At 34.1% G+C, this 26482-nt stretch overlaps 1 protein-coding gene across 2 annotated transcripts; it reads left to right on the top strand.

Annotated features, from left to right (window-relative positions):
- Positions 1 to 840: 840 nt before the first annotated feature.
- On the top strand, positions 841 to 26199 carry LOC125056105 (probable G-protein coupled receptor 158). 2 transcript variants are annotated; one of them, XM_047659043.1, is made up of 11 exons: positions 841 to 1113; positions 11098 to 11238; positions 13181 to 13696; positions 15256 to 15486; positions 15988 to 16056; positions 17152 to 17319; positions 18143 to 18346; positions 20288 to 20491; positions 21035 to 21232; positions 22730 to 22750; positions 23776 to 26199. In XM_047659043.1, the coding sequence occupies exons 2-11, from the start codon at positions 11116 to 11118 to the stop codon at positions 23917 to 23919; spliced, it is 1878 nt and encodes a 625-aa protein (XP_047514999.1). In that variant the 5' UTR covers positions 841 to 1113; positions 11098 to 11115; the 3' UTR covers positions 23920 to 26199. The 2 variants fall into 2 exon arrangements, with proteins under 2 accessions (XP_047514999.1, XP_047515000.1); XM_047659044.1 differs by lacking the exon at positions 22730 to 22750.
- The last annotated feature ends 283 nt before the right edge of the window (positions 26200 to 26482 follow it).

Below are 26482 nucleotides of genomic sequence, written 5' to 3'. Positions count from 1 at the left end.
GGGAAGATTCAGAGTCGAAACATAGCTGTTACTTCCGTATGTCAGAAACGTATTGAATGTTGTCTAAGCTCTACAAAACCGGGAAGCTGCAGATATACTAATCGTGGGACTTAAATCGTAATAGTGGCTTGTGTCCGCATACTCTTACACCACGGCGGAATCAGTGTGGAGAACATTATTTACCCTCTAAATCCATCTAGGATACAGCATGATGCAACAGAGAGGATTTGAGGTTACATTTATCAGGATATATCCAGGTATACATATAGTATACAGAGCGCTTTGTCATCGCTACTATATTTTTTATCCACACGAGGAAAATGGAAGGACGGCAACGCATCCACAGATACGGATGCGTTGCCGTCCTTTTAGGGAATAATAATAGTATACATATCTATATTTATAATTCGATGAGTTTGTGATATTAGGAACAGGAAAAACTATGCGTATACCACGTTTAATATTATAATTATTTTGAAATATCGCAAGTATGTAAAAATGTGAATATAATTATTACACACCGGAATTATTATTCTTCTCTCTTCTGAGGTAGTAAGATAAGTATTTATCAACGCGTTGGTACAAAGTTTTTGTAATAAAATTTATTTTTATTAGATCGCAAATAAATTTTCGAAATAGGACACCTTAGATAGCTAGATAAATATGTAAAACTGATATTCTTCCGGTTTTAGATGATTTATACTTTTAAAGGCACGTTTTAGTAATATTCGAGGATTTTTCCAATGTCCTAGCGTTCTATGTTTTCAATAAAAGCTAGAGGATGCCCGACGCATGCGCGACACGCGTGCCGAGATGATCGGGAATCGGGATAACGCTCAGTGGCGCGCCGAATCGCCTCTTTGCACGTTCTATACGCCAAAATCATTAAAAACACCGTTTAGTAGTAATAATTGCAAATAAACCTAGTGTGTATCAATATTTGTCATATTTCAATACGTTGTTTGTGATTCGCTGAGATCAATTGTGAAAAATCGGACAATTTCCAATTATGATTTTCGTGTTACTGTGAAGTACCTAGTATACCTGATTCGTGCTTATCAATGTGGTTTTGACTTCGAACTGAGGAAAATGGATGTCATGTCTAAAGCACACGTGAGTTTGATTTTACCATATTTTTTTTTGTTATCTACGTAAAGTTTCTATGTGAAAATTTGCTAAATTCGATTCAGCTATTTAAGACGAACACAACACTACCCGTTATACGAAATCGATTGTACAGGCAATGCTACGTCTAATGTCTTTGACCTTCCTTAGACGAATGAGAATGTCATTCTTCTCCGCCTGTTGATTTAACTTTTGGGGGTACTTTTAAAGCGTAGTTCCTCTATTCATCAATTTAGTTCCAGACATGTCAAGGGACACATGTCATGAGAAGTCTATCGTAATAATGTTATCGATTTACACGTCAAAATAAACAAAATTGATGTAGACTGTAGAGTAAATCTTATTATCAATCTGTGCGCTAAAACTGTGGCAATTTTTATAGTAGATTTATTTGACGGCAAACGTTTTGCCATTATAGGCACAGACAACTAATATTGCTATTAAAAAAAGGGGGTTGAAAGTTGGGTAGGGGTAGGGGGAAAATAGTTTATTTTTAATAGATATCATTTTTTTTATATAGTTTTGAAAATGCTTGAAGGGCGAAAAAGACTAACATGTATTTTTTAATGCCAAATCGTGCTCTTATATAGATTTCAAATATTTACATATATAAGTTTCCTAGACTTAAATCAGTTACATGTTTGTCTCAGTCATAATATTATTAGTGGAATGTATTGTATCAGGTTCGAGTAGTCTAGGTACAAGGATTTAAGAATTCTTAAAGAATTGACCTTTGTCTTTAAATATAAATATCACTTCAGTAGCTGAGTTGGTCCCAAAGGAACTAGACTACGTAAATATACTATTTTTCTGTTCTGTAGCTTGTCGGACTTCTAAGAAGTGAAACTATGTAAAAAAAATCACTCTTTTTTTAGTATCTCAGTTTGACGTTAGGTACTTGATAGCGCATATGACAAAATAAGATTATGACTTAAAAAATATTCTAGAAATACCTTTACCTCCATAAAACAATATTAGTTTGTATCCTACTTGAAATGAATATGGTATTGCCAAATACTGTTACTATACAATAACTAAGTTTATTTTGAGACATAGATGCCCTCTTTCCCCGATCTTCTGTTAAAAATAATTCTAACAACGAAAAATAAGTCGTGATGCTCCGTGATTTTTATTTATATAGACATCGGGGAAAACGAGAAACGTTATTCGAACACATCCATATGAAAGAGATGCATATTTTATACCGTACGAGGTACCGCACACCTGAGTAAGCATACTCACAGATTCGTATAAATTATTGAAGTGGACAGCACGTATCTCGAGATCAGTGGAGCGTCACCGCCTTACCCGTGTTCATAGCCTGTTTCTGTTAAGGTGGGAACTGACCAACGTTACGAGGTGTAATGTAACATGTAATGTAATGTTACACAGCGAGCATTCGTGCAGTCAGTACGTCGTGTTAAGGTCGATTTACATCAAACGAGCGAATGCTCATTCTATCCCCACTACATCAAATTCTTCTAGTGTAAACAGGCGTAGAGCATTCTTTCGTTGTTCTTAGTGCGTTCGCAAAGATTCTATAGAATATTCTAAGAATGCTCGTTCGCTTGATGTAAATCGATACCTCTAGTTTTCGTTTACACTAAAAGATTACGAAAGAATGCTCTTGTTCTAGCTCTAGCTCTATGTTCGTTTGATGTAAATCGACCTTTACGGGGAAACCAGCGAGCAACGAGCCGCTCGTTGCTCGCTTTGAGTGCTCCACCCGGCTGTCGGTTTTTTGGCGAATCCTTTGACTGTTACGCGGTTCAGTAATTACGCGTCGCTCGTCGCGAGTGATCATGATTATGATTTTCTATAAATTGTGTCTTTTTTAAGTACTTTTGGTCCAATTAAATTCAACAGTTCTTCAAAATCGAGACCTGCGTACAAAGTTTTTATACTGTCCAGTAATCATTTGGTTTTTAATATTGCAATTAATAACAAACCACCTCATACGCCTGTGTTTTTAAATAAGTTTTATGTCCAGTAACATTTTTTCTTCTTCTTAATTTGGATGAAACAATAATTAAAAAGAATGAAAGATATCAACATTATCACTATCACATCTCGTGAACACTGGCGGCGAAAGTGGAGCACAGAGTTTTGACGAGCATGTTACGCCGATTTTAGAACACAGCGTAACATGCTCGATGCGTAACACGCTCGATGCGAATGCTACATTACACCTCGTAACTTTGGTCAGTTCCCACCTTTATGTATTTTCATACTCAGGTGAAAAACTTATACGACAAATCTAAGGGTAAAATACTTACGACGGGTGTTCAATAAATAGTGATAATGCGAATCTTATTGGGAAAAAACATGGCGGGCATAAGCGACACTAATGTCTGTATATAATGATAATAATAATTAAAAAGTAATTCAGAATTGATACATACTTTTGCTATAAAATGTATATTACCGTCGAAAAATAAAATAACATTCTACAAAAAAGATAATTGCGTCAAACTGATTATCACATTTTATTGGAGACTCTTAGTAAATAAGTATCATAATTCATACATTAATAAACAACTGAAAGTACTTTTAAGGAATATAATATTATATAAATATTGGTTACAATTTCTTTTACTTTACTTTTTAAAACCAACAAAGTTTTTATTTTATTTATTTTTAACTATAAATATTAAACAATTGCTTATTAAATTGACAACAATTACTTATTTCGTATTTTCTTATTCGTACACGTTCTGTAAACGTCAAATAGCTATTGAATATCAATTCACTTTGACACTGAAGATAATTGAACATGATAAATCGTACCTAATCGTGATCGTGAGTTCGAATTACGGCTGGTCACCAATACATATTTCGCGTAATTCGAATGGCGGAACTGACATGCCTTGGAGCTATACCACGGCTTGAGAACAGAAGGTTTAGGAATTTACCTATAAAGAAAGAAAAATTCATCAAGATACAGAATCTTGGTTCCAGGAACAAAGTTTATAAAACCGCTGGTTTTTTGGTTTGAATGTTCGATCTGATTATAGTTTCTTCTTGTTCGTATGATCATTATAATGTCCGTTGGCGAACTCATCATGCTTTTTTAAATAAACAGATTTATAAATGGCCAGATCTATTTAAAATATTCAGATACAGATTCATACATATATTACAGTTTCGTATATCATTATTTCATAACAGAATGACGATCATATCGTTCAAGATTACAAAAGTTATAACAACAAAAGCCTCTGGGACAAAAGACTTGATATCGAGGACGTTTCCTCTTTATTTTTTCATACTTCATAGCATTAATTAAATTAACAAAAAACAATTATACTAAAGATATATAGTAAATGTAAATTTAGAATCAATTTATAATCTTTTTTGTTGACTTTCATAAGTGTACTTGTTTACCTATATAATATATAGGTAAGCAATTATACCTAATTTTTAATTTTTAATTTTTAAGGGAATAAAACAATAAATAATTAAGTATATTTAATTACTTAATACCTAAATCGGCTGTATCGTGTGATTGTGTGAAAGTGAGGATATATGTATGTACTTCGCGTGAAGTCCCTTTAGATACATAAGTGTAATAAATAATTTATCTACCATAATTTAATACAAATAAACATAAAACCATAAAGGGTGTATAACTGTGTACGGTTATATAATTGATAAAGAATCCATGGTCGATCTGCTTATTCTCATCTCTCCTTCTGGATATTCATACATGCCTATGCTAATGTTGATGCCCCTTGTCCCCTATTTGAAACCTTGAAATACGGTACCATGTGTATCTGCTATCTTTTATGATACAAGAGTGGGATGGGGATTGGTTTCAGGCTTATTGCGTGACACAGAATCGGAAAACACTTCATTACAACTTGAGTGGTCTGACGTAGGCTCCAATTAATTAGAGAGCTAACGAAATTGCTTTATCACATAAAGAATACAGATTCACCGCCATTAATATTAAGTAAGTGTTTCTTTAGTTTATTTTGATTTAAATATTATGCCAGGTTTTTTTTATCATTCATCAGTTAAATCGTTAAAATTTCTTTAAGTAGTTTTTATTAGAAATTACTATCTGACAACGTGTTTATGTTTATTTCTTTGAAATTGTTAAAAATCCACAAAGTACGTACTTGTACAAAGTACGTACTTGTACGTTTTTGTGTGTAAAACTGAATTGTATAATTGCAATTTCTTTTTACTTGTAATATTTCGTCTATTACTGTCCGTGTTTACGTAAGGATGAAAAGAGACAAAGTACTTTAGTTACAATGGTGCAATTACCATTTATTTACTAGATATTAATAAAAAAATAATCTGTATTTTATTTATTTATTTCGTAATAATACAGCTAGCAAAAAATATATATAAATCAAACAATTACGCTTAAAATATAGCCAATGAGGTTCAAACATAAAGAATAGGGAAAAAACAATAAAAAATATTCAATACATTTAACTCAGTAATACCTAATTTGGCTGTGATGTGTGATGGTATAAAAGTGAGGGTATGTGAAGGTGTGTATGTGGAGTATGCTCATGATGCAGGTGATTTTGAGATATGTATATACTTAATACTAGTTTTAACCATATTCCGCATAAATATTGGTCGTTGTATGTACGGGCTGCTCGATACAAAACTGAACTGTATAATTGAAATTTCTTTTAACTACTAATCTTTCGTCTCTTACTGTCAACTAGTATTTACGTAAGGATGAAAAGAGACAAAGTACATTAGTTATAATAGTGCAATTACGATGTATTTTATGAAAAACGTATTTTGAAGTTGAAATTATACTTGTATAAAAAAGCAATACTAACCAGGCGAGTCTCCATCGCGTTCGGTCTTGAGCCTCATATTTCCCCTCGCTCCAAGTCTTACCGGCTCTCTTTGCCTCATCTGCAACTGTACGGCGCCAGGTTTGCCACGCTTCCTCCTTCCTTGCGGGTTCCAATCAAGCGCCATCTTGGGAATATGATCGTGATCCCTTCGGAGTGTATGGCCTATCCATTTCCATTACACTAGATACCAATCAGCTGTGTTGCTATCCACAAATAGTCGCGGTTACCATCAATTAACCATTGTAATAAAATTCCAAGGTTATTCTTGTGAAACTGTTTACGTAACCGAACAAAAATAAATCCACTGCTTTATATCAGGTAAACAGATGATTTGACGATTATTATACATTGAATATTAACAACATCTGTTTAGTTTTTACGAGCATTTCGTAAAGCACATAAATATTTATTAGAGTGTATGAGTTTTATTGTTTCTAAGAAATATATGAGAGTTCTTTTAAAGATCGACCTTAATAGTATATCAATGTATATAGAAATTGGCACGAGGCTCACCTAATATCATGGATTGATACTTCCGGAAGGCTTGCGATTGTGTTAATGTTTAAAGAACTTTATTTCTCATTACATAAAAAGAATGTAAATATATGAAATAAATAAAATAAGTTACATGAGAAACTTAACATGTATATTGTATATACCTACGAACGAGATACACGTCGCCATCAGCCGTCCCAATTTTAGTCTACTAGGTTCATTCTGATATGTATGTTTAATTCCCTTTTGAATGGGTAAACGCGCTATTACGAGCTACTATGGAGAGAGTTATTTAAATTTTTTAAATTAAGATATTAACCTCAGAAAATATCTGATTATGGCTGATAGCCAATTGCAGATACACTAGAACACAAAAAAAAAGATACAGGTGCTATAAACATATAGTTCTTTAATCGTCATAATTTTGGTTTCTTGGTTTTTGTTCACGGCGTTTGCCTTTACTTAAAGCTAATTATAACAGATAAAATAAAACACATCGCGGAGGAGGAAATAATACTTGATAATTACTTTGTGTAAACAAACAATACTATTAAGAATTTGGACTTTTAATATTTATCAAACTAAACAACAATCATCCTTAATGAGTCATCTGCAAATGGAAATGTTATATTATGTTTATTTATTTTAACATTCTAATAACATTACATATTAATATTTGAATTACAATTTACATTACCCGAATTACCCTATATCTACATATATCGTAGATTTTTCTGTAAAAGACACATGTAAGAGTTTTTTCTATAGCATTTACGACTCGTGAGCAGTGTTGGCCAAGTGGCTCCAGCGTGCGACTCTCATCCCTGAGGTCGTAGGTTCGATCGCCGGCTGTGCACCAATTGACTTTCTTTTTATGTGCGCATGTAACATTCGCTTGAACGGTGAAGGAAAACATCGTGAGGAAACCGACATGTCTTAGACCCAAAAAGTCGACGGCATGTGTCAGGCGCAGGAGGGATCACCTAATTGCCTATTAGATTGAAAAATGATCATGAAACAGATTCAGAAATGTAGCGCCAATTTTTTTAAATTTACAACTCGTAGCAATAACGATGCAGATATGACCCAATTCTGTTACGCAATGGAAAGCTAGTATGTTTAGGTTTATAAAATGCCAAAACAGCACTTGGCAAATAGAGAATAATATAAACATATCAAGATTATACGAAATCCTCTCAAAGTCTCCAAAACCTCTGTTGCAATAGCTATGCTTGGCACATAGCCAAGTTCAACGATTGTCAACAGCCCGTGAACTATTGCACTCAAAAATATTCGTTTTGGTTAATAAAGCAATATATTCACGATAAAAAGTTATTCATTTGTTTTGATTTCTTTTTAACATTAAGTTTTTTAATCTAAGACGGTTTTATGCCTTAGTAACGAGAAAAAATAATTATGATTCAGTATAGTTAAGTGTACCTGTATAATATGCTGTTAATTGACTGTATGAAAAAATTTTTTATTGAAGGATAAGGTTAATTCAAGTTAATAATTTATCATTCAAATTATACAATAAAAAATTATATCTCAAAATTTATATTAAAATTAGTACTTACTAGAAATATGACTATTTTACTTATTCACATATTTTTATTCACCTATTTTGTTACAAATGAAGTTTTCTTATCATTAGGATTCATATTAAAAGAACCTATTCACAAGGATTCGTTTTAACATTCAGATTAAAATTGTATTTTAAACATGAAACTTGTAGTGACCGGTAAAGACGAGGCCGATGCTGTGCTCGCTGGACCGACAGGTTAAGGCCCTTACAGGTCATTAGTCAGGAGCTAGGGCTTGCTTATAAAGGGAATGAAATAAGTGTACACGCCATGTAAATCAAATAACATATCGCTACTTCGCTCATGAACGTCACTTAAAAAAAAAAACCATAATGTTTTATTGCATTATTTTACCTACATCTCGGCTGGTGCTCAGAACTACCTTTTGACCAAATTCAGCGAAAGTCTTGTACAATTATCAATCTCCAACGTATAACTGATCGGCTTGATACTCTCTCTCTACGCAGAGACAGGTGATGTTCTGAAGAATCGTTTGATTGACCCCTCCTGCCTCGTTACAACACCGTATGAGCCGTATCAATTCAAAATTTCATCATCATCACCTTGATGGCTGGAAGTCTTCCACAGTCCGTTTCACAAGGAACTTTCTTTTGCGAACCAGCAATCTGTCTAATCGACTCCCGGTGGACTATTCAATGTTAGAGTGTATTCCTCCCTCAAAGGCCGGCAACGCACCCACTAAAAATAGGTGTCCATGGGCACAACACTGCCCTTTAGGACGCCCAGTCCTGTAAGTACGTTTCCGTTGCCATTGACCCCCCTTTTATATATAAAAAAGAGATAGACTAACCTTAGGTTTTATGGAAAGGAATTCTAATAAAAACGTTTATAGATATCAAAAACGCTGAGAAGAACGTGACTTAAGAGTGATTCATGAGCTTATTCATCGTAAAATTACATAAAATGTCTTGTAAATGAAATCTATGACTCTATTTACTTGACGAAACTTTAGAAAAGTTTGTATATATTTTCATGTGCTGTATTTTACATTATATGTCTGTCGTAGCACAAATAGACTTATCCATTATGAATAAAAGATATGTTTATAGTCATGAACATATATCTTCGCTTCTATAACGTCTACTTGACTTATCTATAGAAAACTAGACGAAAATATTGTTCATAATTTTTCGTGTGCTGTATTTTTCAGTTCTCAATAATTATCTCGATATCGTATAATCGTATTTAGAACCGAATGTTCTCTTGTGAGAAAATTCCTTCAACACTATTGCGTCTTAGATTATAATGGTAATATTTTTCATTTTAAATTATAATTTATATTTTTAGTTTGTACGCAATACATATAACTTTAATTATAATCAGCAATTAGCCTGATTTATTTTAAGGTTACTTTCGGATATAGCCTTTCATTTCAATTTACCAACGCCGAAAGTATTATTTATATAAGCACGAAGGGGTAGGCACAGAGCAAAGATCTTCACTTGTTATGGTACTGACATATCTCACTCGCATTCATCCAATTTCTCATTCACCATGCATGCTCGTCGATTATGGGTACTTTTGACTTGACCCTTCTCTTATACATCAAGAAGAAGAAGAAAAAAAAAGAAAGAAGAAGATAGAAGTTTAGTTTGAAATAAAAAATACTGGATAAAAATATACTAGATGTTCAACAGGTTTACAAAATGTACAACTCCTGGGAATCGAGAATTTAACGAGTGCTATATCTGAGCGAATTGCGAACGTAATCCGAAAACTGGCAAATGCAGTAATATGGTCTTATGTACTTATTACAAATTGAACGTTCGATCCCCTTTACGGATCTTTAATACCCTTATAGCCGTGGAAATCTATTGGGAGCGATATAAAGCCATTGTGCTGCAGGACTTCAATCTTCGATATGATCTCTGATATGATAGCGATAGATTCTTAGGATAATAATTTCTTTATTTTTTCTCTCATATAACATTTGAAATAAACAATATGGTCTCTGATATGATAGCGATAAATTCTTAGGAGAATAATTTCTTTATTTTTTCTCTCATATAACATTTGAAATAAACAATATGGTATCTGATATGATAGCGATAAATTCTTAGGAGAATAATTACTTTATTTTTTCTCTCATATAACATTTGAAATAAGCAATATGGTCTCTGATATGATAGCGATAGATTCTTAGGAGAATAATTTCTTTCTTTTTCTCCCATATAACATTTGAAATAAACAATATGGTCTCTGATATGATAGCGATAAATTCTTAGGAGAATAATTACTTTATTTTTTCTCCCATATAACATTTGAATTAAACAATACGATTACACTTCTTAACAGAAGGAATTGGGAGATTGGCTTCCAAGTTAGGCCTTCCAGCCTATCCATATCACAGGTTTAGGTTATCACAGGTTCCACCGAAAAGTCATAATGAGTCATAACAAAACATGTATATGTGTGTGTGCATGCACTCAAATCCAAAAAATATTAATAGTAACTTTACTTACCTGCTTTTAATATCCATGTACCTACTCTATCATATTTATTTTTCAGTTAACTTTATTTCTGTAGTAATCTAGTTAACTGTTTTGTTTTTTTTTAAACTTGTTTGCCTACTACTACTAGACTACAAGTATGAATATAATGAATGTTTGATTGATTTAAGTGATAACTAAAATAAAATTATGTTTAAAACAGTTAGTCCGCCTCTTACGAAGTTTTCTTAACAAAAATTATCAAAGTTTACCATTCTATATTTTACACACCAATACTGACCGCCGCTGAACAACCGCAGAGCCAGTTAATTTACGATATTTTATTACTTTCTTTGCGTCACTAAAATACTGAAATCTTTTTACAACAAAAACGACACAGAAGATTGAGTATAAGCTAAACAATGGCGCCTTTTGATTAACTGATTGGTTATACTAAAAGATAGTGGTTCGTGTAGCGTCTGTAATCGTTCTAGATCATTCTTTAAACACATAAACGTGGGTTTCCGTTAAAGAAGACAATGCTAGTATAGTTGACCAATCACAATCAACCTCGCCAACACCTCCAGGTCATTTGTTTAGATGAATATCCCTCAGGTGTGGTGGAGGTGAGAGATGTGGGCGCGGTGGGCGGCGCTGGCGTTGGTCACGTGGGTGTGCGCCGCGCCCGCCGACCCGCCGCACGCGCTCCAGCAATGTGATACCCTGAACCTGAGGAGGCCGCCGCCGCTACCACCAGTAAGAATTTGATTTAAATAAATAAACTTGGAAAACAGATTGCTTGTGACCCATATTGAGGTTTCATCTACGTCATTGCAACTTTCAACATCAACCGAAAGAACTACTACTATAACAATTTCGTCGTTAGATGTCTTTAGGTTTCTTTGTGTATTATGCCAGCCAAGTTGAGTCAATTATTGTAATGGAAATATTCTATAGAATAGCGAAGAAAATTTCTCGATGAAGTTTGAATTATGGCGCGTCTAAACGGGCCATGTTTTGCTGCAATTGATGGCTGCAACACTGTGGCCGGCAACATTGCAAACAATAGCAGCCACACTATGCAATATTGCAGTAATGTCCCGACCATATAGCCAAACATGTTTTGTATAGCCACATATGGCCGATGTTGCCCCGATGGGTGGCCGGACGATCGCTAGGCTATCGAATTCAACTGCAATATTGCACAGCCAGTTCTCTTGTTGTTTCAGTCACTCTCTTTGTTATGGCATAGTGTATCCTTTTCTACGCGACATGACGTTTGCTTTGAGTGAAGTGTGCCTGTTGCTTTATTCTGTGTTTTGCGATCAGCTGTATTTGACGTTATGGCGCGTCTAAACGGGCCATGTTTTGCTGCAATTGATGGCTGCACTGTTGGCCACTAATTGCCCGGCCATTACAAAAATATTTTAATGCAGCTGATGGCCGAACAATCTATGGCTGGGCAATGTGTTGCAATATGTCTGCAATAGTATGGCCCATGATGCAGACTCCTAAACGGGCCACACAAACCGGCAACAATGGCTGACGAAATCACACTTGTCGCAGCAGCTTATATTGTTTTAAAAAAGAAACAGAAAAAGAAGAGATTGTGGATTCGACCTTACTTAAATAGGCGTGAAACTGTAGACAATTTGAGTCTAGAAATAAGTCTTGATAATAAATTATTCAAGAACTAGAATGTCAAAAGTAGTCATTTTTACGTATTAATCTAACGTCAAATACAGCTGATCGCAAAACACAGAATAAAGCACAAAACACTTCACTCAAAGCAAACGTCATGTCGCGTAGAAAAGGATACACTATGCCATAACAAAGGGAGTGACTGAAACAACAAGAGAACTGGCTGTGCAATATTGCAGTTGAATTCGATAGCCTAGCGATCGTCCGGCCACCCATCGGGGCAACATCGGCCATATGTGGCTATACAAAACATGTTTGGCTATATGGCCGGGACATTACTGCAATATTGCATAGTGTGGCTGCTATTGTTTGCAATGTTGCCGGCCACAGTGTTGCAGCCATCAATTGCAGCAAAACATGGCCCGTTTAGACGCGCCATAAGATTACTACGTAAAAATGATTGTGATTTCGTCAGCCATTGTTGCCGGTTTGTGTAGCCCGTTTAGGAGTCTGCATCATGGGCCATACTATTGCAGACATATTGCAACACATTGCCCAGCCATAGATTGTTCGGCCATCAGCTGCATTAAAATATTTTTGTAATGGCCCAGCAATTAGTGGCCAACAGTGCAGCCATCAATTGCAGCAAAACATGGCCCGTTTAGACGCGCCATTAGAAAACGCTCGAAAGATTGTAGCTTGTCGCCTAGCGTTTGAGGTTTTCAAAAAATTTTAAGGTTCTTACGACTCAGGCTGAAAAACATATTTTTGTAAACTATCAAGTATATATACGAAAGAGACGACTACGATTTCCTCTAAAATAAAGAAATTGAAAATAGTAGATACAAATATGTAATTATATTCTTCGATTGTCAGGAAGTTGCATGGACGGATCTGGTTAGCGCCTTCATAAGTTCTCATGTAATTTGTGTGTGATCCTTTATACCTTACATATCTTCATAAGTATTTGATTGTCCGCTTTTTAACATGTGTGATTTTTGAGAGCATAAATAAAATAAGTTGTAGGTATATTTCATTTTTCAAAAAATAATTTCAGAATATACGTGAATATGAGGCCGCCGTTGTCCAAATAGCCCGTGCGTTATCAGAGCTGGTAGACCAAGGCGTGGCTGATGAAGCCAGAGCTTCAGCCCTGGCTAGGGCAGCCTCCAGAACTCCTCTCCATCCACCGCCAGCTGCTGTTGCGCTTGGAGCTCCGCAATTACATCTAGGAATCTTATACATATCGGAACCATCTCGCCTCGTTGTCTTTCAACAGAACAACTCGGTCACATTGCAGCCGTTCTGGCGTACGCTGGCTTCCGCTTGGAATGCTAGTGTTGTCATGTGGTCCAATGCTTGGTATTCCTGTGAAGGAGAGCCAGGTTGGTGGGGTGGAACGGCAGCAGCTAGGGGAGCGGGTTCCACGAGGGCAGCGGCTGCACTTTTCCGCAGTTTACCAACATTACCGTGTGAAGACGCTATGAATGAGTGGCTGGGAGGCACACCACTGTGCGATACAATGACAACTGCGTGCGAGGCTCTTCCCGGAAGTAATGACCAGAAATTGGAGGTATTAATTCTTCATTCAAAAATGTTATAAATATATGAGCGGCTTATGTATTTTTTACCTACCTGCTTAATTACATTTACACACGAAGGCTATATGTCTCGCGTTTCCTTCACCTTTACCCTAATGGGGTCGACGCAATATATTTTCAAAACCAAGGCTATTTATCAAATTAAATGCGTATAATGGATTATATAAAAATATGGATAAGTTATAAAATTCAAATCCTACATGCTCAGTGAAAGTTTTGACTTATTCCTTCTAAATGGTTTAACAGATCTAACTAGACTCCGATTGAAGCGTAATTTTATCCGAATATGTATAAAAATACAAAAAATAATTATAGAAAAAGTAACATAATACAAAAGTTTCGCCCCTTTGTTGTTGAGTTCCGCCCTGCACGATTTTAATCGTCGTTGCTTGTACAAACATCAAAGGAGTTCCACTACTTCTCTTCTCCCCTTCTGTCTTCCCTAGTCAGTTTAATGGGTTAATCGGCTGTTAAATAGGCATATTCTGGACAGCTGTGCCCTCCAATAGGCCGCATCTCACTTAACATCAGGTGAGATTGTGGCCAAATACCTGTCGAGTTCTGTTTGAATAAGAAATTGTTTATACAATTAACTCATTAATATCTAAGCGAATCTTTTTAATTACCTTGCATGCAATGTAATATCTAAAGCCATTGATATACAAAAACCCAAGATGCACAATCAACGTCTAAAAACCGTCCTCAAAAAATGAACGCAACATTCGAAATTGTGCGCTCATTTCAAATAGTCTCGCGTGTAATAAGTGGAGTCGATGTTATTTGTGTTTTTTTTTTATAAATAAATTTATGTACTTTTGAACTTTTTTGTGTGTAGTTTTTGACAAATATATTTACGCTATATAAAGTGTAGGTCTGGAGGTAGCCAATTTAACATTTTTTTTTTAATTTAAAGAAAAAACTTTTTAACCGGATTAAAGTTATGTATTATTATAAATTTACAACTATTTAACATCCAACACCTTTTGTCTTCAGTCACCGTGACCACGCACGCTGTAAAGCACCCGAAACGTCGGATAAATTTAAAATTATGTTAAATAGTTGTAAATAAAAAAGTCATGTTCGACTCCACTCAATACCTTGTCCTACCGACCACGGTCGGTCGTAAAATTTTATTGCTTTAAGTACGTATACACTGCGTTGTAATAACAACTTTAAGCAATTCGCGTAAGGTTGATTTTGCAATAATATATGCTTGTAACATATACTGTTATAGACATACTGTTATAGAAAGGGACAGAAATAGTGTTTCGGGACACTTTCGAGCGTTACTTTTATTCGAGACTGTGCATCTTGGGTTTTTTGTATATCAATGTCTAAAGCATAATTTATTGTACTTTTATATTATATTTAGTCACTGTCACATTCGCCATATTTAAAAATATTTTTAGCTTTAAATTGACTACAATTTCTATTATATAAACTACACTGGTCTTTAAATGTATGATTTATATTATATTTCGTAAAAAAATGTAATCTATGCAGTGTAACTTTCAAAATAAATAAATTTCAGTACCAATGCAAATGCCGTTCCAATCACTGGCACCAAGAGGGTGGAGGCTGGTTATCTCGTCTTAAATTAATGGAGATCGGGAAGCTGTCTTGCACGCCTTGTGGCTTCGGGAGTAACGCCACGGCCTGCTTACCAGACACCTATAGAGCAGCTTTATTAGCTGCAAATCTTACCGGCATGCTTACATGTCTCATCATTGGGCTTATTATCTTTAAAAAGAGAAAATGCAAGGTATGATTTTTTTTTCAGTAATTTTTCTTAGTTCTATTATTTTTTTAGCAGAAACCGTTAACTATTTTATGATTAAGGTTGACGTGATTATATAAGTTAACATTTTTTAATTAAGACCACATTGTTGACTTATTTTTAATTTTATAGAATTCAAGAAACCTATAACCTGTAGGTTCAATTGAAATGCTTAAAACTAAAATAGTTTAAATTAATGTTAAATTTAAATACGTAGCATTCGTTTATTCAATTCTTGTTAACGTATCCTCAAATATAGTTAATATTTAATGTTTTGTTTTTATTAATTAAGGTTTGGTATGTAAATAATAAAGAGTTCTAGTTCGAATTCTGGCTTAACAATAACTCAGTTAACAAGACGTCGGTTGCAGGTTGATTATCTGTTGAATATTATCAAGTAAATGTATTTTTCATAGTATCGACTTAGTTAGTCTTATGATATTGATATTAAAATAATACAGTTAAAAAAGGCGACCAATTTTTCAGGCTGTTGCCATGGGGATGTGGACTGTTTTAGAAGTTGTTCTCCTCGGAGCAATGTTTATGTACGGCTCGGTAAGTAAGTTTGTAAAATATCAAATAATAATATCTGATAACTTTGAGTGTAATTACTTCTTATATATCTACGCACCATTTTTAAATACGATTTAAGGTGTAGGAAAAATAATAATGTAATATTTCAAACTCATCTTCAACACCTGCTTCTTACCTATCCTAACGTACGGCTGCGAAACTTGGACCACTAAGGAAGTCGCAAGTCAAAAGCTTGTGACTTGCTAAGTGTTCCAAGTTTAGTGGTCCAACAGAGCCAAACGGCTTAAATGGAGATGGACAGGACACCTGCTCAGAGGCCAGAGAGCAAAATGGTCGAAAAAGTCACTCAATGGACACCTCGCTACAACACCAACCGGAGGAGAGTTAGATCATGCGTGCAGTGTGCAGATGACTTTAAAAAGGCACTGGTCCTTTGTAGCAAAGACTTGCCAGAGATAGGAAGCACTGGAAGTAGCTGGAGGAGACCTTTGTGCCACAAAGGCAAGCTGTACAAGAGGACAGCTGTGCAACAAAACCTTCTTAAAGAACTTTTCTATATATTTTTGTAAACTTTCTGTTGTAATAGTTGAAGTTGAATTTCAAATGCATTTATATAAAAAGCTAGCCAAAAAAGCGTCTATTCCAAAAAGGTTTTGAGAAAATAAAATATACACAAAAAAAGGGTGCGTGTACTTATGTACGCGCGTAAGAATATAGTATATATATAATAGTTATACTTCTTTGGCATTATTAAAAATAGTTTTGATTGCATGAAAATAATTAATTACACTTAAATAATCAAAGACTGGAAAAGGAGTCATTATAGTCAATAAAGTTCAGTTTACATTTGAAAAATTTAATTAATAATTATTTATTATTATTCTCTTACATTAAGTGTAACATAAATTCTATTATTATTCGAATGTTGTTTTTAAATTATGTCCAATGCCGTAGCATCTACCGTGGGCAACTTCATTCTGTTAATTTTGTGTCACGGTGCGCGCGCATCGTAAAATTTCACTCTCATCAATTTTTCATAACGCGCCTAAAGAAGTATAACTTAAAAAATATTTTTTCTAAATTATCATATTTTATTAAGTACCTAAACATTTTCAGGCAGCCGCACAGTACATACCTGGGGCGCAATGGCGCTGCGTAACAGGTGCATGGCTACGAGAATTGGGTTTCGTAGCGTGCTACGGGTCCGTAGTTCTCAGATTATGGGTTCTATTAGCCGAATTTCGGACTAGGAAGGCACATAGATGGACTCCTAGAGATGCGGAGGTACTTATCACAGAATGTAGAAATAAAATTGGGTTCTGAACTAGATGTCTGTACTTTAGGCGTTATAATAGTTCTTATTTATTTATTTCGTGGTTCTTATATAACTGAATTTTATCTTATACTGTATTCATTTTTCTATTGTTACTTTACTTGACACGTTACGATATTTCTAATCAGAAGAGTATGTATATTTTTAAATATGGTGAATAATACTTCTAAGTATCTATTAAAGTATTTACGCATTGTGAATAAAAATGTATAAATTTAATTAACATAGAGAAATACCTGCATCTGCCAAAAAATATTATTATTAATTTAGATCGATTTGTTTCCAACACACACAAAATATTCTTAATAAGTTAATAAATATTAATATAGTAAATATTCATAATTAAAAATGGAAAAATAGAAAATTAAAACAAATTTGAAAAGTTTGGTCCCTGTGGCAGTGTACGACATTTAACATTTCCTCACTATATTGAGATACTTTTTCGATGAGCAAAGAAAGCTCCAACTGGGGTACTATCTACCAGGCGTCAACTTAAATATTTAATTAGCGCCTGTGGACTTGAACCACACGGCCCAAGAGTCTCTACTCGAAAGGGAACAAAATAAGAGTTTATTATCAATTAGTTTTAATAACTACCGATTAATGAGTTTTTTTAGTTAATTTAAATCACTGCTTTGCATTTTAAACATCTGCGAAATCTATGAAGGTATTGATCACGTAAAATATATATTTTTATAAAATATAAATTATATTTTATTTGTTTATCCACTCCCTTTTATCGATGTTAATGCGATGATTATAAAACATTTCCAGGTCTTACGGATAGTAGCAGCCATGATGATAGGCGCTAGTTGCTATCTGGCTGCTTTCACAGCGACTTCCGCCTGCGAAGACGACATCGGGGGTGGATGCGCAAACCCTGCCTGGCATCACGTCACAGCTGGAGCCGAGATTCTGTTGCTGATTGCTGGTCTTCGGATAGCACATGCAGCGAGGAATGCCAATGTGCCCTTTCAGGTCTGATATTGCTTTCCAAACTGACTTGGTCACGGTGCTTTATCTCTATTGAGTTTTGCTATGTATACAGAAATTTTCTTCCTCTAGTCTATCTCTCAAACTGTGATAGAGTGGATATACAAAAGAGCGCATGCGCAGGACGAACAGCTATACCTGCTTATCTAAGGGACGATTTTGTTCAAACACCGCTAACTTTTAAACTTTTAAACTACCATAGTTATTTTTCAAAGATGGCGTAAAATAAACCAGAAACTTTATGATCTTCCGTCAAACTTATTATTATTAATGACTAACTAGACGTATATAAATACTTTTGGTGGACTTCTTTGTCTATTAATATGGAAAAATTACAGATACATCACAAATACAAGATATGTAAATAAAAATACAAAGTACACATGTCAGAAGTGAAACTTCTTTGGCAAACTAATTTTTAACTCTTGTTCATGTATAAATATACAAATCTAAAACTTTAGATTTCCGAGACTTAGAGGGAGGGAAAAAGGAAGATATGTTAAGAATTTAATGAATTTAATCGTCAGTAAAATATTAAAAGTGTCGACAGTTAATACAAATAATAAATTTAATTTTTAAATTTATTTCTGCGATAGTTAAAACACGTGGCATTTTAATTTGAAATTCGTCATTTAAGATTTCAATAAACATAAAATACTACTAATATTTGATAAATTCTCTTTACGAAATTTTAATTTTAAAAATATAATTTCTATAATGTAATTCGCCGTTCTCACTCTCTCTCAACTCACTCTCGCCGTTCTCCCCCCTTTTCTTCGACAAAAACGCACATCTTCGTGACGTTAAAACTTTTACCCTCATGCGCCTAAAGAAGTTTCACTTCAAAAATACACCAGTTATAGTAGTGTCCCGAAATTGTTTCATAGATAAAATATTGTTTTAATAATAGTTTGAGTAACACAACTAATAATAAAAATAAACCAATAATAGACACGAAAGTGTAAACACAGAAATTTATAGTACACAAAAGATTATAACAGCGATTTTAAAAGGCGCTTGAAAGCAGTAGGGGATCACGATAACATATCAACTTTGAAAAAATAAGTTATAGGAATTAAACTTTCTATGTATGGGGACACGAAACCCGATAAAAGTATTCGAAACAGGCAAATCAAATGTATTGCATTATCGAGACCTGGCTGGAATATGAAAGTTTATTAGACCGAGGAGAACGGAGGTCAGCTCGCCAGTATAAATTTTCCTAATTTTTTTTCGGCAACAATTGGGTAATTTAATATAAGCAAGAACTTTTGAAGTGAAACTTCTTTAGAATCGTTGTGATTTCAAACCGGATGCAACGGAAAAAGCGACAGTAAAAAGAGACAGACACATAAATTAATAGGATTTGGCGTGGGAGAGAGCGAGATAGGAGGCATTATACAGTGTATAAACTTTAAATTAGTGTGTATTTGATCATTTTCTGAAATAAAAAAAACAGATGTGCAAAAAATTAAATAAGTAAGTCAAGTAAGTAGTTCAATTATAAAATTAGATGAAATTTATCAATTTTATTCACATAATATCATTAATTATAGAAACTTTTTGAAGTGAAAACTTCTTACTACCTTAATTTAAAATTTTCTTAATTTAAAGTTTACTTAATTTAAAGTTTATACACTGTATAATGCTTCCTATCTCATTTTCTCCCACGTTGGACTTGTGAATTTATTTCAAACTTTTATTATATTAGTTTTTACCAAATAAAGATTGATATTAAAGTTATAAATTAAAATTTAACATTAAAACATGTTTTTTTTTAAAGAAAAGATCCTACATTTAGAAAGAGAAAAAGTCTAATTTACATATTTTAATTATAAAAACTTAGTTTTTGAAGGTTTCACTTCTACCACGTGTGAATTGGACACATGATATTTTTTTTATTGTAATGAGCTTAAACGTCTTCAGGAACGAGGGTGGCTAGCATCTGCCTTATGGGTAGAGGGCGCCAGTGGTCTCGCTTGGCGTCTAGCGGCGATTTCGGGGGCAGCTCCTGAGAGGTCACCCCTTGTATCAGCAGCTCGAGCTCATTTATCATCAGGCGCTGCTTTGGCCTGTGTGCTGGCGCCACGTTTGTGGCACGGATATCGTGCCAGGTCGCTTGCTCAGGAAGTAAGTTATACTAAGGGGTAATAAAAAGTGACAATAAGCTAACAAGGTATAAGTAAAACAAAGTTGAATTACTCTTGTGTATAGTTAAATTTAAGCAGTGTTGGCCTAGTAGCTTCAGCGTGCGACTCTCTTACCTGAGGTCGTAGGTTCGATCCCCGGCTGTGCACCAACAAACTTTCTTTCAATGTGCATTTAACATTTGCTCGAACGGTGAAGGAAAACATCGTGAGGAAACCGACTGGTCTTAGATCCAAAAAGTCGGCATAGTGTGTCAGGCACTGGAGGCTGATCACCTATTAGATTTAAAAAAATGGTCATGATACATATTCAGAAATCTGAGGCCAAGACCTAAAGAGGTTGTAGCGCCACTGATTTTTTTGTATATATACTATATATACAAAAGAGAAGAAAATAGTAGAATATAAATACAAAATATTTAATTTATGACACAGGTATATCTTGGGATGTATTATATGTTGTCACTTTAATAAGAACGGATTAATTGAGTTAATAGTCAATATTTGTAAACAACTTTGAATCTAGGTGTCACGTCGAGGTCCCGCAGAAGGTTTCGCCGCTGAAACCGAAGAAGAGCCCACGCCTGAAGAACTCAGGGCTGAGCTGAAAAGGCTTTACGTCCAGCTGGAGATATTACGTAACAAAACCTTGCGCACGGACAACCCTCATATCAGCAAGAGGAGAGGCGGGAGAAAACCGCCTCATCGACGATTCTCTTTACAAGTACGTATTATAATCTACCTGAAAGAATACGTTTTATTGAGAGTAATACATATAAAGTATGGCTTTAAAAAGCGTTATTGAAAAATAAAATAACTTGCAAATAATCATTAATTTATTTAAATAATCTATAACTTGAAATATTTATACGCACGTTAGTTACAAAACGGTCACAGATTAGTCGAATCGATAGCGTAGCATGTTTGTGAATTTAATGTCTTTGCCTATCTAATCTAAATACTCTTGGAGTTTAAATACGTCGGAGAATGATTTTCATCGAAATATAATACATATATGTATTTGCTTAGATTTAGAATGATAATTAACACGTAAAAATATTACGTTTACAGACATGGTACGTCATTTGGACTGGTAGGCCGCCATCTTGGCTAGATAAGTCTTTTGGCGGGTGCTGGAAATTATGAATATTTAATTTAAATCTTTTAAAGCCAATACTCATCAGAATAAATAATGTGAAAAAAAAGCAGTGTTGGCCTAGTGGTTTCAGCCTGCGACTCTCATCACTGAGGTCGTAGGTTCGATCCCCCGCTGTGCACCAATGGACATTCTTTCTATGTGCGCATTTAACACTAGCTCGTACGGTGAAGGAAAACATCGTGAGAAAACCGACATGTCTTAGACCCAAAAAGTCGACGGCGTGTGCCAAGCACAAGAGGCTGATCACCTGCTTGCCTATTAGATTTAAAAATTAACATGAAATTAATCATGAAACCGATTCAGAAATCTGAGGCCCAGACCTAAAGAGGTTGTAGCGTCACTGATATATATATATAAATACATAATGTGAAAATATACGGATGTTGGTGCTAATTAGACGACAATATTATAAAATAGACTAAAATAACGACAAATATACATATTACCTGTGTATTGAAACAATACAATAACATCTCAATTCATAGGAGAAGTAATTAAGTAAAAACCCGAAAAACCCGGGTTTTCTTGACACTATTCGACTAATTTTAGTATAGGTAGTTTATTTTGTTTATAAAATTATTATTTCATTCGTGTCACTAAGCAGAAAAATGATGCAGGAAATCTTATCAGGCTAAACTTTAAATCCATCGAAAGACAGTTATCTCAAGATGAACAATGATTACTTTATTTTCTACCACCTACGTTAAAAATATCTTGAGTATTTGATAAGAATTGTTTGTTGTATACCAAAAGATAAAATGGAATCTGACGATTATTTTACGTTATTCTTCTTGTTCATGGTAATCGTAAATCTTTAATTGAACAATACATAGGATATATACATATCTAGTTACGATAATTATTATATTTCTATACATATATATATGTTAGATTTTTGTTTCATTTGTCCATCTGTTGTGCTAACCATCCCTAAACTAATCACAAATCAGGGTTATTTTAAAAATGCGTCCTTCAAAGCTAAGTTCTCGACGTAAAAATTCTTAAAATAACCTTGACCGAATCATTAATTTGATGTTTCATATTCCATTCCGTCCCACGTAGAAAAAAGGCAGCCGAGAAAAGGTAAGGTGTTATGACATATTGAGCATGTGCACTCGGAGCACGCATGCCCCCGTTAGCCCTGCTCTCCCCTAACTGACTCCACCAAGCACTGACCTTTGCTGACCCAGTGTGTTGTGCTTTCCGATGGATACCAGCAATGTAGCACCCTTACCAATCTAAATATTAACTATTCATTGACGTACTATAAGCCTTCTTTATTAACGCGCATATTTCGCAAAAGAACTCGCTTTAACTATAGTTTAACGTGACAACGTCATAACAAAACATGTAAATTTAATAATTTTTATTCAATTTACACAATTTTTTATGGATAGAAAGAAGGAGCAAATGCGGCCCAAGCGTATAAATGAGCGAAACGGGACAATGAGCGTAACGAGACAATGAGCGTAACGGGACACTGCGTCATACTTTATCGTGCGTGCAGCCGGCGTTCATCGATTTATTAGACTTTGTCACGTCAAAAATTGTATGTTATCACATAAATTTAATTTAATTTAAAAAACGGACCAAAAATTTAATAAGGCTTATAGTATGAATATGTCCGTCTGATTATCACAAAATCTTCATAAATTTATACACGATAAATGTTCAGTTGTGGATCAATATGTTCTCTTAACATAATCTATTTCGTATTTTTCTGTTATATGGAATAAAACGTAAGCATTTTTAAATTGAATAATAGAAACTCGAATAATAGAAAGCTTTTTGTAATTGGTTGTAATCGTTGTGAGACTTTGCTTACTTTGTGCTATCGCTTGAAAATACAACAAAATTGTATGACATTTTGGTAAAAATATGACAGTAACTACAGAACATCTCAACATTGAGTTATCATACCTCGTATTTACAGCGCTAAAAAGAAATTAATCAAGGGTTTCGTCGTTAGATGGCGCCAGCAGTCTACATTGTTAATGCTAAAGCCGTCAATTATACAATGAATAATCAGTATTACCGCTGTGCTGATTTTAACACAAGATAATATATTATATTGTGAGGGTATTCTTAAAATATGTTATGCTGTATAGGCGCTTCAAGCACGGCGTGGGGGCAGAAACAAGGCTAGTGGTATTGAAGTTAGTGAAGCCGGTGACGCTTCAAGGACACCCGAAGACTCCGTGTGCTCAGTCGAAGGACCATCACATTTCACTGACGGTGATACTCAAGCGTGACCTAATTTTTGTTTTAAGATGGTATTAGTGCTACCAAAGAGTGTTTTATTCATTTGCATGGACAATACGTTGTTGAATTGTTAACCTTATAGAATAGCAATAATATCATTTTGTATTGAAAGACTTTTGTTAGTCGTATTTTGAACTAAATGACTTTGTTACTCAAAGTCTTACTTGCATGATAAATACAGTGCCCCTAGTTTACACGTAGTTGCAAAACTAATCTTTCTTATATATTCCAGAAACTTATGGGTATTTCACGAAGAATACTATGCAATAGGCGTGACCCACTAAATTAACCAATAAACCACAATCGAGGCTCACCTGCCTTGCGATTCTGTAACTCACTTTTCGAACTCGCACAGCGGTTTTCGCAGCGGCGGTCGCGCTCAAATCAGTCGTGAAGCAGTCTTTTTATGATTTGGCATTCTGATAAGGAGGGAGCTTGTAGTTTATTGTTTATTGTTTACAGAATCGCAAGGCTGATGTTAAGTGATACCGACGCCGATGGACAGACACACTGCCAGAAGTCTCGCAACTAAGCGTGAGCTAATATTATTTAAATTGGTCAATTTATATAGGTCACGCCTGTTGCAATGTCTTGGCAAAGTCATAGATGTTAATAATGTTAGAATCGAAACATGTAAAAATTATGTTTTCATTTAGAAGGAATATAAGACACAGACACCTTGTTTCTGGGTTTTTGAAGTAACAAACAAGTATGCTGACGCAATCTTAATCATATTAATTCAAATTTGTTCACCTTCTAAATAACGCCTTAAAAGTATTTAGTTAACAAAACGTGCGTGCATAAATTATGCATTATAATATTAATTATATTAACAGAGCCTCACTGACCTCATAAAATTACCGCAAGGTCTTAGTAGCTCCAATTTATTATTGTATTCACTTTAAGTTATAAATTGAAATCTGTTATACCAGACTTTGTTTAATATCTTAAAATAAATGTAGCAAAGGTTTAAATCCATCTCGATGAAGTGTGTATTGGCGAAAAAATATTGGATAAATTAATTCTTCTTCGACGGAATTTTAAAAAATTGTGAATAAAATTTATAGTGACCCTGAATGCGTAAACTTTCGTGTAATTATAATTTTGGTTTCTAGTCATTTTATTTAGTTGGTAACATAGGAGTTGGACAGACCACTGTGTATAAATGGTTTAATTTAAAATTGTGGTTTCCATTGTTCTAAAGTAACGCGCACATAATCCATTACATTTATAGTTGTTAGATGGTTATGTATGTTGTAATATTTGTTATTGTTACTGTTATGTTATTTGGATTATAAGGTAAGTGAAAGCAATATTAGTATAATGTATAAGCGTTTTATTTCAAGTTTTACGGTTTTTCAAGATTGTTTGAAAAAATATTAAATTGGTTTTTTGTTCGTTCTTCCGTTCTTTTATGATTTATAATATTATCACTGATGTACAAGAAAAAAATATTAATAATATATTATAGTGAATAAAACATTTAGCGCCGAAATGTGTCGAGTACATTATTGTTTAATATTAAACTGATAAGTCACTTGTGTAAGACAAACTTTTGACAAAAAACTTTTTTATAGAGTATTGCAAATTATATAACGTTTTATAAGAACCATATAATCTGTTTAAATCTTTTGTATTGAACAAATGATTTTTCGAAATATGTCTAATCAAAAACTTTAAGATTAGTAAAGCTATTTTAAATATTTTAAAGCAATAAAGTACGACAAAGCTTTACTAATGAAAAATAATTTTACATGAACGTTTCAAAAAACCAGTTATAACATACTCCACCATCCTGCAAGGTCAAAGGAAACATTTGATTATCAAATTACCTATTTAAGTACTAAAATATTCGTGCCATTGCTATTTCTGTTGCCAAGGGCAACTAGAGTACCTAGAGACTAAAATCATATGACCGTATCTATTATAACATCTAGTTTTAATACAGATTTTGAGATTCATTGACTAAGCAATTAAACATGTTTGATAAAGCAAGACCCGATCATACATGACCCTTGTTTTATACAAATCAAATTTTCTTACCTATTAATCGAAATAACTTAACTACGGCGAAAGATACGTGTTAACATTGTCTTAGTTAGGCCATAGTATGTGTTTATAAGTGTAGAATTAATCTGTAAATATAATTAATATTATAAATACTATGTTCGGTGGCAGTTTGTTGATTTTTTAAGCTTAATCTGTGCGATAAGGGGATAAGATGTCCATGTAATTGAAATTTTATGTATAAATAAAATTATATTATCCAACCCAAGTTATTTTACTATTATTACACTGGAAAGGAAGTATAAACTGGAATTCCGTCATAATCACTGCCTTTGTAGTATGAACAATTTAGAACTTGTTGGTTAATGTAGGGTTCAAATCCGGCGATGGCAGGAGAGGGATTATGGGATCAATAATATAATATAAAATACCTTTGCAATTTCAGTTTTTTTTATAATTTATAGATAATACTTATAGATCAAGAGCCCAGGACTGCCAGACCTTCGTCATTTTATAAAAGCTGAAACTTCTTATTACGTGTCCCCT

The sequence above is a fragment of the Pieris napi genome, chromosome 14, assembly GCF_905475465.1.
Source record: "Pieris napi chromosome 14, ilPieNapi1.2, whole genome shotgun sequence".
NCBI lineage: Eukaryota > Metazoa > Arthropoda > Insecta > Lepidoptera > Pieridae > Pieris > Pieris napi.
The sequence above is the reverse complement of the archived record's forward strand: the minus strand, read 5'-3'. Positions and strand labels throughout refer to the sequence as shown.

Bases quoted from the DNA above. Each gene is read 5' to 3' on its own strand.
- LOC125056105 (XM_047659043.1), top strand. From the start codon at position 11,116: ATGTGGGCGCGGTGGGCGGCGCTGGCGTTGGTCACGTGGGTGTGCGCC. The intron at 11,239-13,180 runs GTAAGAATTTGA...AAATAATTTCAG, and splicing joins GGCCGCCGCCGCTACCACCA to AATATACGTGAATATGAGGC. The intron at 16,057-17,151 runs GTAAGTAAGTTT...AAACATTTTCAG, and splicing joins CAATGTTTATGTACGGCTCG to GCAGCCGCACAGTACATACC.